A 13,957-nucleotide genomic window follows, 5' to 3' on the forward strand; every position below is an offset into this window, starting at 1 on the left:
CACGCATGCAGGCACGCACACACACGAAACACGCACGCAAGCAATTACAAAAAACAAACAAAAAAATATTTTACATGTGTCAGAGTCTGCCAGGCAAATACTTAAAAAATACAGAACACCTACTTATTTTATCCCTCGCCCAGATAAAGCAAATAAAATGAGCCAAGAATCATTTCTCTTATTTGCTTTATAAAAGTAATCTCGTACTTGGCATGCACTGGCCGCGACGCGAGTCAAACAGCGCTCCCCCGGTGCATTTTAAGTGAGCGTTCCGATATTTTCCGCGGATAACAATAATTCAAAACATCAATCACGTAATCGCGCTGAGGGACGGCGGGCCGGACGGGCGCTGGCGTTTCGTCTCAAAAAAACCGATCGCGCAGCCCGCCCCTTAACCGCCGATCGGCGCGGGTCGTCACGGCGACGCTCGGAAGACGAGGGTTGAAGCGCTCCCCTTCTCCGGGAAGGCCGAAACGTCAAACGAACCAAAATTATCTGGCTCCCCCCCCGCCCCCCTCGCCCCCCCCCCCGTTTCGCGTAACCCCCCGTCTGAATGGGACCGCGCTCCGTTGCTGTCAGAGCCCTCTCTACCCACGCGAACGGCTTCCGTTTCCCCTCGCGACGCAGAGTGGGTAATTTTAGCCCGCGTTGCACAAAGTCGCGGGATAGGGCTCAGAAGAGATCACCCTCTCCACTTCCCTAATTATGTTCTCAATTATCTTCCCCAGTGCCTTACGCCCATACAGGTAAACAGCCAGAAAATGGAAGGGGGAGGGGTGGGGGTAGTCTCACAAAAAAATTATAATAATAATAAGTAGCTTACATCACCTTGAAGGACGTTTCACCAAAATGGAAGCGGTGCTGCCATTCAGAATGGAACCTGATTGGTCATTTACATCACAATTCATTTAATATGCAAATCCATTCAACGCTGACAGGAAGAGCTCTTTTCTCCCCCCCGAGCGAGCGCTTTTTGAAAAGACAGGTTTCCTTTCAAACGCTCAGAACGTCTCACTTCCAACACATCAGACTAACAAAGTCCTAAATAACCAGCCGCAAAGGAGAACGAGGCGCTGGGAAGCCAGTGGAGGAGCCTGAATGGAAATAGCGCTGGTGAGCGAAGGATGAAGAGCGTAGGAAATGAGAGAGCACAGGAACTACGGTTTGTGTGAAGCACACCCACATGTGTTCATTATGCAGTTAAATATGAACTATCAGTGAAACCACCACGGCTGTGTTCAGCCAGCCTTCCAGCGATAAATTAAACTTAAACTTGTGAAGTCATTTGGGAAGATGTGGATGCTGAAGCCATGCCATAAAGACAGAAAAATCGACGCGATTGGCCAGCGTTCCCGTGAGGGGCGGTCGAGGAGAGGAGGGCGGGCGGGCGGCACCGCGGCCAAACCCTCACGCGGCCAAACCCTCACGCGGCCAAACCCTCACGCGCGGTCTCTGTGTTTCGGGCGGAATGTTACCTGCAGAGGATGGGGTGGGTAGTTCAGCCAAACTTCCCTCAGGTCCTACAGAAAGGGAAAAAGAGAGAGTGCAGGGGAGGAGGAAGACAGAAAGAGAGACAGAGAGAGAAAGCGAGAGAGAGAGAGAGAGAGATTACACTATTATAATTTGTTTGTTAAAATGTGTTAGTTTGGTAATATTTCAATAAAATTCACAAAAGCACGTGAGAAAAATGTACACCTCTTATACACATTGCAAAAATAAATAAATAAAAATATGATATGAGCGAGGGTCCCATTGTAGCAGTGTCGGCATGGTTACTGCCCCGCCCGGGGGCAGACGAGGGTGAGGAAAAGTGTCCAAATCCATCATGTGCTCTTATGCCTGTCTGGCTTTTCATCTGCAGAAAGCATCCAGGCTATAAAACCAGAACCAAGGGGGTACAGGGCGCACCACCTCCATACCGCGCTGAATGCATTTAGTCTATTAACTACCGTCACCTTTAAAAAGCAGTCTTCAGATCCGCCGGTATGATTAGCCCTGCTCAAAGTGTACCTTTAAGAACGTTAATGACGGGAAAAAAAAAAATTCAGTTGTCAAAAGTGACAATTGTGCAACTACAGAGGGCGTGCACTCATCTGTTACTACCCCAGAGGGTTCTGTCACAGCCCAAAAGAGAAGAAGAGAAGTTCGTACCAAGGAATAGGTACAGCCTAAAGAGATTCACCCACAAAACGACAAAACGAAATAACAGCAGTTCCTGCGTTTGGGCCCCAGTAACGATTTTCAGGGTTTGGTTTTCGCGTCTTTTTTCCTAGGATTTGCACCTGCCCGGCCTTCACCCGTCCTGTCAATCAACACGTCTTCCCTCCCTCGTCGAACGCCCGGCGGAAGAGAGCGAGGAGGAGACTGCGGGGGAGGGGCCCATCGGGCAGAAAAACCCCCCCCTCTCCGTCAGGGAGAGACAGGCAGGGAGGCCGGGATGGACAGCTGGAACTCCTCAGCTCCCTCCTCACATGGAGCCTTCAGACTCCGACGCCCAGAGAGACGTGTAAAAAGATTTGAGAAAGATTCTCCTCCCTCCCCGAAGGTGAAGCGCGGGGGGGGGGGGGATACATCACCAACCTTAAAACGAGAAGAGAGCGCTATGCTCCGCGCACGCGGTCTGGTTGCCGTGGCGATCGCCTGACAGGAGGCAGGGCCTCTATCTACACTGACATCCCCTGACGTTGACTATGCTAGCTTGTCATGCTAGCTTTAGCCGAGCGTCATCCGCCCCCCCGTCCGTCCACTCCAGCTCTAACGAGCGCGAGAAAGCCAGCACAGGGTCAGAGGTCACGCCTAGCGTGTGCCTCTAGCGTAAAGGCTGAGAACAGAAACGCGTTCTCGCTGGACTAAACGCGGGTTCACAGCACAAAGCAAACAAAAAAACATGACCGCAGTCTAACCAGGCCTAAACCGAATTTCAACCGGGAACCATGTTGAATGGCATTACATCCGGGCCTTCAAGCAGACAGTCTCACCCACAGCCACCCAGCTTTCGCTCCACACACAGCCCATTCACACAGCCGCATACTCGCTCAAGCAATTCAGGCCAAGCGCCTTTTCCTCCAGGGAACGACTGGCAGTGCCTCGCCTGAGAATCAAACCCGCAACCCCCGAGTGACTGAATCCAGCGCCCCGAACATCGCGCTACGCTGCCGCGTGAGCCGCGACCAGCCTGCCACGGTAACCGTTCCGTGGGCCTTTCACTACTGAACACTACTGCTCAGCACTAACCTCTGCTTTCAACTCCGTGTTCAGGAAGCAGGTAAACAGCAGGAGATGGTAATCTCCCACTGAAATAGATTGCTAAATGCCCCCCCCACCTCCACCTCCACACACACACTCTCTCTCTTTGTCCATGCCCACTCAACTTAAAGATAAAAAAGAACACAGAACAAGAACAAAAAGCCCACGCATGTTCTCCAAAGTGAAAGAACAGTAATGCTATCGGGCCAGAAGTTTACTCCCATTCTGAAAACCCTCTGCGCACGGGGAGGGCTTTTTTGAAATCGAGCCCTCTTCCATCCGAAAACGGCTTCATTTTTATTTATTTTTTCTTGGCAGGAAGGAGAAAGAGAGAGAAGAGAGACCGGGGAGAGGAAAGGAGAAGATTCACGCGGGCCAATATCGGTCGCTCCTCAGCAAACGAGCGAAGTGCGCTATCGCCACGCGAGCGAAATCAGACCAGAGACGAGAAGTGAGCAGAAACCAGCCGTCCTGCCAGGAGACTTTCAAATGGGGTTCGCCTCTGTGTGTGTGTGTGTGTTAGAGAGAGAGAGCCCACTGCCCACCTCTGCCTCTGTGTGTGTGTGTGTGTGTGTGTGTGTGTGTGTGTGTGTGTGTGTGTGTGTGTGTGTGTGTGTGTGTGTGTGTGTGTGTGTGTGTGTGTGTGTGTGTGTGTGTGTGTGTGTGTGTGTGTGAGAGAGAGAGAGAGAGAGAGAGAGAGAGAGAGAGAGATTTTTTTTTTTTGATTTTTAAAAACCCCTTTTATTGGGACATTTTCCAACACAGAAAATTGCTATACTTCAAAAATAAAAACAATAGACAAAGAACATAAAGAGAAAGACTATCAAAAAACTAACCACAGGCAGAAAAGAAAAGAGAAAGAGAGAGAGAGAAAAAAAAAATTCCTTATTTACATCCTTATTTACAAACCAAAACACAAAAATTCCATACAACAGAAAATACTTCAAAAATGAAGTAATAGCAAATCCTCCTGAACAGTGCACAAAACCCCTCCAATACCCCAAGTGTGCATGAAAGCATCCATGTTATCCGTCAGTTTATAGTATACAAATTCCAGCCTGAGACGGGCTGCCAGCAGTCCACTCATCATCAGGACTGGGTCAACTGACCCCTGACCCTGGATGCAGTTCTTTCTTGTCTTCCATATAGAAAGTTTTGCTACTCCTGATAAAAAATTAAGTAGAACATGCACAGACCTTTAGCCGCCGAATACCGTGGACCATAAATAAATAACTGAAAAGAAAATCTTGTCCCCAAACCCTGAAACCACCCTCTAACTGCCTAAATAAACCCTTAAGTCTGGGACACAGAATAAAAAGGTGTTGTAAGGATTCCGCCCCCGAACAAAAAGGACAACCCTCCCCTATACTGGGATCCAGGTGCACCAGATGTCTATTTGTGGCTATGGCCCCATGCACAATCCTCCACTGGAGGTCACCTGTCCGTTTATCAATGGGGGGCTTGTACAAGGACCGCCAGCAGCCTTTCGGGGAAGAGTCTGGATCAAAAAACCCAGTCCACCTCGACGCCTCTATCCCTGCCAAAGAGCGTAAGTGTGACACTTTGACACAGGTGTAATAAGCTGCTTTCTTGCTTAGAGTCTCAAACTCCCCCAACTCTGGGGTTGTAAAAGACAGCAAGCGCCCCCCCTCTTCTTGCCACTCCCCAACAGCAGGATAGACAGTCAAAGGGGGAAATACATACTCACACTCATCATCCCATTGGTCAGACAGAGTACGGTTCTCAGCAAATGCTCTTAGGGGCCCTGGCAGGGATGCACAGACCTCTTCCACCAACCTCTCCAGCAGTCTAGAGGATCTGATGTTTGTTTTCTCTGCAAGTTGGTCTAAGAAGTCTTCATCAAATGGCCCAGCTTAACACAGCCAGCTTCTCTCAGGCTGGACCGCAGGCTGGCAGAGGACAAGGTCTGAGTTTTTATGAGGGCAGTGTAGAACAGTGGCTCCTCAAACAGCCACATCCCTGGTGTCATTGCTGATTCCCGGTGGACCTTGAAGACCTGCCACGACTGTAGGACTGACAGGTAGAAAGGCGTCAACCCAGTCAGGTCCACCAACTCAGGCTGGAGCAGGAACAGCTGCTTGTCATAGCCGAGTCGACCAGCCCTCCGCAGTAACAGTCGAGCTGTATCCTGCCAGCTCAGACCGAAGTTGTAAAGCAGCCTCTGTGCTGCCTGCAGCCTGAAAGCCCTTATCCTGTTGGGGATGTCAATAGGCCCTGCCCCCCCTCCTCAACAGGAAGGTACAGTGCAGACGCCCTTATCCAGTGCTGGCCGGACCAGAAGAAGTCCACAATAGTCCTCTGCACCGCCTCAACTAGGCCCCTTGGTGGAGATAAGACAATCAGTCTGTGCCATAAGGTCGAGGCGACCAGGTTATTGATGACCAGAACTCTCCCCCTATATGACAGCTGGGGTAGCAGCCACTTCCACCTAGACAGTCTGGCACACACCTTCTCCATGATACCCTCCCAGTTCTGCAACTGAAACTCCTCCGTCCCTAAAAATATTCCCAAAACCTTCATTCCTGCCCTTCCCCACCTGAGACCCCCTGGCAGACTGGGAGCTGCCCTCTCCCGCCACTGTCCTACCTGTAGGGCCTCACTCTTCTCCCAGTTTACCCTTGCAGATGAAGCCTTTTGATAAAAACCTAAACTTTCAACTAAAACATCCACATCCCTCTGCTCCTTTATAAAAATGTTAACATCATCGGCATATGCCGACACCACTAATGGTGGCTCTGTGGTAGCCCCGGTAGGGAGAGCCCCGTGAGCCTATTTCTGAGCCTGTTTAAAAGTGGTTCAATTGTGAGAGAGTATAACTGTCCAGAGATGGGGCAGCCCTGTCTGATCCCTCTCTCAACAGGAATTGGACGACTCAGCCCACCTCCCACCTTAACCATGCATGATGCCCCATTGTATAACAACCCTAACCATGCCATAAAGCCCTCCCCAAAACCAAAGCCCTCAAAGTAGAGAAAAGAAAACATGGTCGACACGATCAAAAGCCTTTTCCTGGTCAAGGGATAAAACACCGACATCAAGGTTGTACATTTTGCACACATCAAACAAATCTCTCATTAAAAAAAGATGTCCATGATAGACCTATCTGGGATACAATATGACTGGTCTTTATGAACCAGTATTTCCAGATAGTCTTTCAGTCTATTAGCCAGGACCTTGGAAAGCAGCTTATAATCTGTGCATAAGAGGGCCACAGGTCTCCAGTTTTTAAGTAAGGCCAGGTCTCCTTTTTTTGGAAGAAGAGAGAGAGCTGCACGCCGACAGGAAGTCGGTAATGAGCCCTCTTCGCGCACTCTGTAGCACTTCCAGTAAATCAGTCCCTAAGGAGCTCCAGAAATGTTTGTAGAAGTCTGCAGGTAGCCCATCTATGCCTGGAGCGCGACCGGATGTCAACTGCCCTACTGCAGTAGTAAGCTCATCCAGGCTGATGTCAGTGTCCAAAGCGGTGCGCTCTGCCATCCCAGCTGAGGCAGCCCCTGAAGAAGCTCAGCAGCACATGCTGCATCAGAGTCCTCCGCCCCGTAGAGGGCAGTATAGAAAGCCACTGCATGCCTCCTCATCTCAGCTGGGTTGTGGTCACCCTTCCATCTGGGAGCCGAAGACACCATCTGCTTTGTTTGGGATACAGACTTCTCTAGATTGAAGAAAAAGGAGCTAGGTGCATCCATGCCTTGATACCAATAAAACGTGCCCTAACCATAGGCCCTTTCACCCTCTCGTGTAAAAACATGCTGAGTTCCTGTCTTTTCCTCTGTAATGTGTCACCATCAGGTTATGTGTGTTATAAGGCCGCACTCAATATCCCTAATCTCTTGCTCCAGAGTCTGCATGGCTGACTTGACCCTGCTGGTAGAATGAGCAGTGTACTGCTGACAGAAGAGACGGATGTGCGTCTTTCCCACCTCCACCATTGGCTCAAGGAGACAAACTCCCCTTCCTGTTCCTCCAGACCTCCCAAACAAACCAAACTTTTCACAAAAAATTTATCCTGTAGTAATTTTACATTGAAATGCCAATATGAGCTGACCTTTTGTTAGGTGAGAGGTGAAAATCCACTGTGACAAGGTGATGATCAGTGAAACCAACGGGTGAATGAAACTATTTAGTAACCTAGCGCTAAACACCTGTGATGTGTAAACCCTATCTAATCTGGCTGCACTTACCCTGCTATTTAATATCTTTACCCATGTATACTGTCTGACTTGTGGATGTTTGACCCTCCATGCATCCACTAAGTCTGATTGAGTAATGAGCTGAGATAAACAAGTGGATGATGATAAATGAGGTTCCTCACTTGTCCTATCCAAAGGAAATTTACTGTGCAATTCCAATCCCCTCCCATCACAATACATTCCCTTGACCACACTGCTGTATTGATTCCCTCAATTTCTTAAAAACTTCAGCCGCTCTGAACCTTGGTTCGGAGCATAGACATTAATAAAACAAAAAATAATTTCGCAGATCTCAGCCCTGACCATCTGCACCCTGCCCTTCACTATCTCAGTGGTGGATATAACTTTTAAACTCACCCCAGGTGAAAAAGGATGGCTATCCCTGCGCTAAAATTAGTCCCATGGCTAAGGAAGTGCTGACCCCTCCACCATAAACCCCATTCTACTTCATTTGTTATGTCACTGTGTGTTTCTTGTAGGAAAATTACATCTAATCCTTTCTGTTGACACAAATCAGAAACTAAAGCCCCTCTTTTGTCTATCCCTACCTCCATTGATGTTTAGAGACCCAACCCTTAAACTATGCATGGAAAAAATAAAGATTGGAAACAGAGAAGCAGATGAAAAAACAGATGGAAGAGAACAACACCCTGTGAAACATCATCATAATTAATTCATTTATTTAGTTATTTTCCGCTTTTTCACAGTTTTTCCTTTCTTTGGCTCAAATCCCTTCCTCAAAACAGTGACATGTTTCCTTAATCTATAGCGCTTTTTTTCATCTAAAACATCTAAACCAACCAGTTTTTGCAAAGCTGAGACGGTCTTAATAAATTTCTCTCTATCAGAAAGTAGTCTTCGACTCTGACCGATTTTCCAAAGGTATCATCAAGGAATATATTGATTTCCTCAAGCGTATATGCATCGCCACTTTGCTGTGAGTCTGTTACTGACACGCCATCTGAATCGGAGTCATACTCCATTTCATCGTTTTCCTGGTTCTCAGTGACAGGCGGCTCAGCCACCGCTCCCTCGCCGCTAGCCTGCTTACCTAAGCCGGACCCAGTCATCGCCCCTTGTGCCTGCTCTGCCTGACGCGGCTCAGCTACCTCCACTCCCGGCAAATCCGTAACTATAGCCCCGCTCCACCACCTCGGGGCTGGGCAGTCTACAATCGTTACAGTCGCATCTAAATTAGCCTGATCCTTCTGAACCCGCTCCCCTGATTTTTCAAATGCATTTACATCATAGGGCGATGTTTTGGGTAGCTGCGTTTCCTTTTCTCCCTGTCCACTCGTACCTTCTCCTGCATCAGCCTCCGCGGCTGAGCACCACCGGCCTCCGCGTTTTCTGACGCTCGATGTCTGTGAGGACAGGCGGAGCGTTTGTGACCTACATCCCCACACTCAAACACTTCATGCTACCAGAGCTCGCATAAACCATGTAAAACCCGTTTTCGTGCTTTACTCTAAAAGACACGTCTAGTGTCTGTGTAGGGGAAATCAGAAACATAAACACCTGTCTCCTTAAAGACTGGACATGTTTAAGTTTCTCGTTCTTACACCCTAAGCCAATACTTTTAAAACCACTCGCCATTTTTCCAAAACGCTGAAGCTCTCGCTCCAGCGCCTCATTGGGGATAAACGGGGGGACACCCGATATCGTTATCCTGGTTGACGGCATAGCCAGCGGGAAACAGGCACAAACAAATCATTAATAAAAATAACCGTTTTCGATTAATTGTGAAACAAACCGTACCTCTTTTAAAAATACAACCACTGCTTTATTCATTCTGGAGGCGTATGACAAGTTGTCATGCCCAACTAGATCACCCACCGCGAGAAGAACCTCCTCCACCGTGACACCTGGATCGGCCAAAATTCGTACTCCATGTCGGAGGGAGACGGACGGCGTCTCTTGGGACGCCATCCGCACCAAAACCCGACACCTACCAACACAAACTAACAGCACTAACTACAAAAACTAGCTATATCATACAGTGAAAAACACGCAAATTGGAATAAAGAGAAAAGCCGTAAAAAGCTTTTAAACAAGCAACACTCACTCCCGCCAAACACACGCTCTCACTCACGAAAACTCCCAGCATGCACCAGAAAGAGAGAGAGAGAGAGAGAGAGAGAGAGAGAGAGAGAGAGAGAGAGAGAGAGAGAGAGAGAGAGAGAGAGAGAGAGAGAGAGAGAGAGAGAGAGAGAGAGAGAGAGAGAGAGAGAGAGAGAGAGAGAGAGAGAGAGAGAGAGAGAGAGAGACTCCGCTAAACGCGGACGGTGTGATCTTAGCACACTCTGCTGGCTCGCCAGGAAATGAGGAAGCGACGGGAGGTCCAGGGAGAAGGGACAAAACACACGCCAGGGCTGAAGACGGTGCTGTCGCCGGGCTGGTCGGGAGGGGGGAGGGGCCACGTGGGCTACAAGGCTGCTGGCTGGAAGGCCTGTCCCGTCGTCATGACAACCAACTTCGCATTTAGAGGGGGGCCCGTAGGGAGGTAATAACATCTTCATTAGCCTATGGCTCGGTGGTATTCGAGAGCTGCACTGTGTCCCGAGCACACTAATCTGCACTGGGAGCTGCGCTCTCACTTCTGTGACATCATCATCGCGAGACGTTTCACCTGCGCACCGGACGATAGTGCTCATTTCACTGTTCCTTTGGCTCATTACCTATTTTTACTTCTCATTATTCAGTTTTACTTAAAATTTCACTTTTTTTTTTTTTTTTCCCCCCCCGAGACAAGGTTAGGGGTTGTAAAGCCAGGCCTAAAACTACCTTTTTTTAAAAATGAAGATGACTCCATTTGCACAGAAACCCCAGACTTACGGGACGGTGAAGATGAAGGACCGCGTGCGACATGCAAATGAGCTCCAGAATGCAGCCGAGGCCCCTCCCCCCAGAGGAACAGTCTGAATGTCAAGCCAATTACAACATTATTTAAATAACTCTGCAAGACACTGCTCAAAAAAAGTAGCCCTCCGCCACTTTTTATTCGCTCAATTTATTTATTTATTTATTTATTTTTCTTCCTTAGCTGCCTGAGACGGTTTTTTGGCTGCAGATTTATAAATATTTAGCGGGTATTGGCGTGTACGGCGTGGGACAGATACCGCTGGAAACATCATTAAAGTCGCCGGCGTTAGCGCGTGGCTCAGCGCAAACCCACCGATGGCGCAGAACGGAGGCCGAGTTTCTGTATGCAAATCTAATTCCTGCAGACATCTGCCCTTTGGAAACCCCGGCCCTCAGATAAAAGGACAGAACGGCGATGAATCCTCGACAGAAACGCGGCAACGACGCCGGATCGAACGCAATAACGGGATCTCTGAGCCCAGAGGACGCCGTAAAGCGCGGCGACCTTTGAACTCCGGAGCGAAACGCACGCTAAAATCCATCGTCTTACGCAGTGACCCCGAGAACGACACTGAAACGGCGAAGATGGCTTTCCTTTTAATGATAACTTTATTTATACGGCCCCTTTTTGGACAGTGAGCACAAAGCACTGTCAATAAAGCTGTGGCAGGGATGAAGAGGGGGAAGCGTCTCGCACTGGCCGACGCCCCGTTCCACTGACGGGCATCACGTGAAAAAAATCAGTCAGTCCCGCACCGGGACCCCCAAAACTGAAAAAGTCCCGCAAACCAGGCCCAGGACCGGTTTTAAAGCAGCGTGAAAAGCATCCCGAATTTTGGCCGACACGCCCCTCGGGGTCGCGTACGTGCCGAAGCGGAGGCGCCGAACCAGGTACGGGCGCGCCGGAAACGCGCCAGGCGACGCTAACGCTAATTACATCACAGCGGAGGCCAATTAGAGGAGACGCGCAGAACTCGGTCCCTCAGCTCACAGAGCCTGTGAGGTGTGACTCCGGGCCTGCCTCTGTGAGCAGCCGGGAGCAGCCAGGAGCAGCCTGATACTCATTAAACCCTCATCTGCCACGGCGAGAACCAGCCAGAGAACACACAACACACAGACACAGATACACACAAACCACACCAATACATACACACACACACACAACACACAGACACAGATACACACAAACCACACCAATACATACACACACACACACAACACAGACACAGATACACACAAACCACACCAATACATACACACACACAACAACACACACAACACAGACACAACTACACACACAACACACCAATACTACTCATCACACACACACACACAACTCACAACACCCATACTCACACTTCCACCACACACACACAACACAGACAAACGAACCTATACAGCACGGCCAGCTGCACCCCACACGCACGCCCGCGCCCGGCCATGTCAGACGCTCGCCCAGCGGCCCACCTCTCCGCCTCGCTCCTCTCCCCCCTCTTCAAGCTCCTCCCCCCTCTCTCTCTCTCTCTCTCTCCCTCTCTCCACCTCTCTCCCACTCTCTCTCTCTCTCTCTCTCTCTCATCCTCTCTCCCTCTCTCTCTCTCTCTCTCTCTCTCTCTCTCTCTCTCTCTCTCTCTCTCTCTCTCTCTCTCAAGCCCAGCACCCTGAACGCCCTAATTACCCATGATCCCCGGGTAAGGCATGGGCGCTGTCAGAGGGCCAGACACAGGCGTACATCACGCGCAGCAGCCGGGGGCGGCGTCCCTGCCCATCAATCTCCATCCCACGGCAACCGTTTAAAACACTCCCTCCAACTGTCTCCACCTCCTGGCCCTACTCTTGAGTGACAGCACACCTCTGCAGATGTCTCCGCCTCCTGGCCCTACTCTTGAGTGACAGCACACCTCTGCAGATGTCTCCGCCTCCTGGTCCTACTCTGTTGAGTGACAGCACACCTCTGCAGATGTCTCTGCCCCCTAGTTCGACTCTGTTGAGTGACATCACAGCTCTGCAGATGTCTCCGCCTCCTGGCCCTACTCTTGAGTGACAGCACACCTCTGCAGATGTCTCCGCCTCCTGGCCCTACTCTTGAGTGACAGCACACCTCTGCAGATGTCTCCGCCTCCTGGCCCTACTCTTGAGTGACAGCACACCTCTGCAGATGTCTCTGCCCCCTAGTTCGACTCTGTTGAGTGACATCACAGCTCTGCAGATGTCTCCGCCTCCTGGCCCTACTCTTTTGAGTGACATCACAGCTCTGCAGATGTCTCCGCATCCTGGCCCTACACTGTGGAGTGACATCACAACTCTGCAGATGTCTCCGCCTCCAGGCCCTCCTCTGTTAAGTGACATCACACCCCCTTTTTTTAACTTTTTGGTTGTAGCCATCAGTTCTGGATCAAGCCGTTCGGGACTTCAGCACAACCCCCCCAGACCACAGTTCACACTCAGAGACAGAACTGGAAGGGGGGGGGGGGGCAGCGGCTGCTTGCACAGAAAGAGCTGAAGACCCATTTCCTGTCAGCAGCCATTTTCTTGCTTATAATGCTAAATTTGGTGTTTGAACTTGACTAACAATAAAGAATGTGTTTACAGCACTAACAGCATATAAATAAACATACTTATTAATACTTTATTTAGCATGTATAACTACACTGTAAAGTAAAGTGTCACAGCCTCACGTAAATCTTGCTGTAGTGGGATTAGCCAGAAACTCCCTCCATTATTTCATAGGGCAGGGGATATATCTATACACTTAAAACCCTTTTATCAGTTTTACTGGCTCACTCACACACACACACACACACACACACACACACACCTCTTATTACACTAATTTACTCCTCCACACAAAGCAGTTTTATTCTTCCTACCCAAATCCTTTCTGGGGGGAGTGTTTATTACCGAGCATTATATTCAGTAACCCCAGAGCGGAACATGAATCCAGAGCCTCGTTAGCAGCTGAAGCAGATCCAAGGGCATCTGCTAATGGGGAGCTCTCGCAGGGAAGAGGACGGCTTCCCAGAGTTACCGCCACACACCTCTGCGTCTGCGGCCTCCCGCAGAAACTTCAGCCCCGGCCAGACGCAGAGAACGTCACATGACGGGCAGAGAGCGCACTGACGCGCTCCACGCATGGAACACGACCCAAGGTTTCGTTGGAGCGTTTGAAAGGATAGCGCCACAATTACTTCAATTCCACACTTACAACAAGGGTCTTTTTCCGTTCCTCTCATCTTTTGAACTAAAATAAATCAATTTGTCCTGATCTGGAGCATCTTAAGCAAAATATTCCCCTGGTTATGATGAAGTCCATCTATAATTCATCTTCCCTTTGTGGACAAGGTGCAAAGTTCAAAATGTATCGCTTAAACTGTGGTTCACGCAAATTACCTCGCCGTTGAAGAGCAGCCTCCCAAAAAGCTGCTTAGCTTCTTCCAGCCCACCTTCCAAATACACAGCACCTGGAAAGAGAGAGAGAGAGAGAGAGAAAAAGTGTGTGATAGAGAGAGAGAGGGGGGAGATGGGGGGGAGAGTGTGAGGGGATGGTGAAAGAAAAGGAAGAGAGGTGAGGGAGGGCAGGACAAAGGGAGAGAGAGAGATAGAGAGAGAGAAGGGGGGGAGATTTATAGAGATAGAGG

The 13,957-nt window shown here is 49.6% G+C and overlaps 1 protein-coding gene across 1 annotated transcript in view; it reads right to left on the reverse strand.

Annotated features, from left to right (window-relative positions):
• Nucleotides 1–13,957, reverse strand: part of drosha (drosha ribonuclease III) — a 67,537-nt gene that overhangs the window by 23,752 nt on the left and 29,828 nt on the right. The window contains exons 23-24 of the mRNA XM_064333752.1: nt 13,710–13,780; nt 1,476–1,520 (exon numbers count right to left, since the gene is read on the reverse strand). Of these exons, the coding sequence (XP_064189822.1) occupies nt 1,476–1,520; nt 13,710–13,780 (116 nt within the window). The remainder of the gene's footprint in view (nt 1–1,475; nt 1,521–13,709; nt 13,781–13,957) is intronic.

Source organism: Anguilla rostrata, chromosome 4 (assembly GCF_018555375.3).
Source record: "Anguilla rostrata isolate EN2019 chromosome 4, ASM1855537v3, whole genome shotgun sequence".
NCBI classification, from domain to species: domain Eukaryota; kingdom Metazoa; phylum Chordata; class Actinopteri; order Anguilliformes; family Anguillidae; genus Anguilla; species Anguilla rostrata.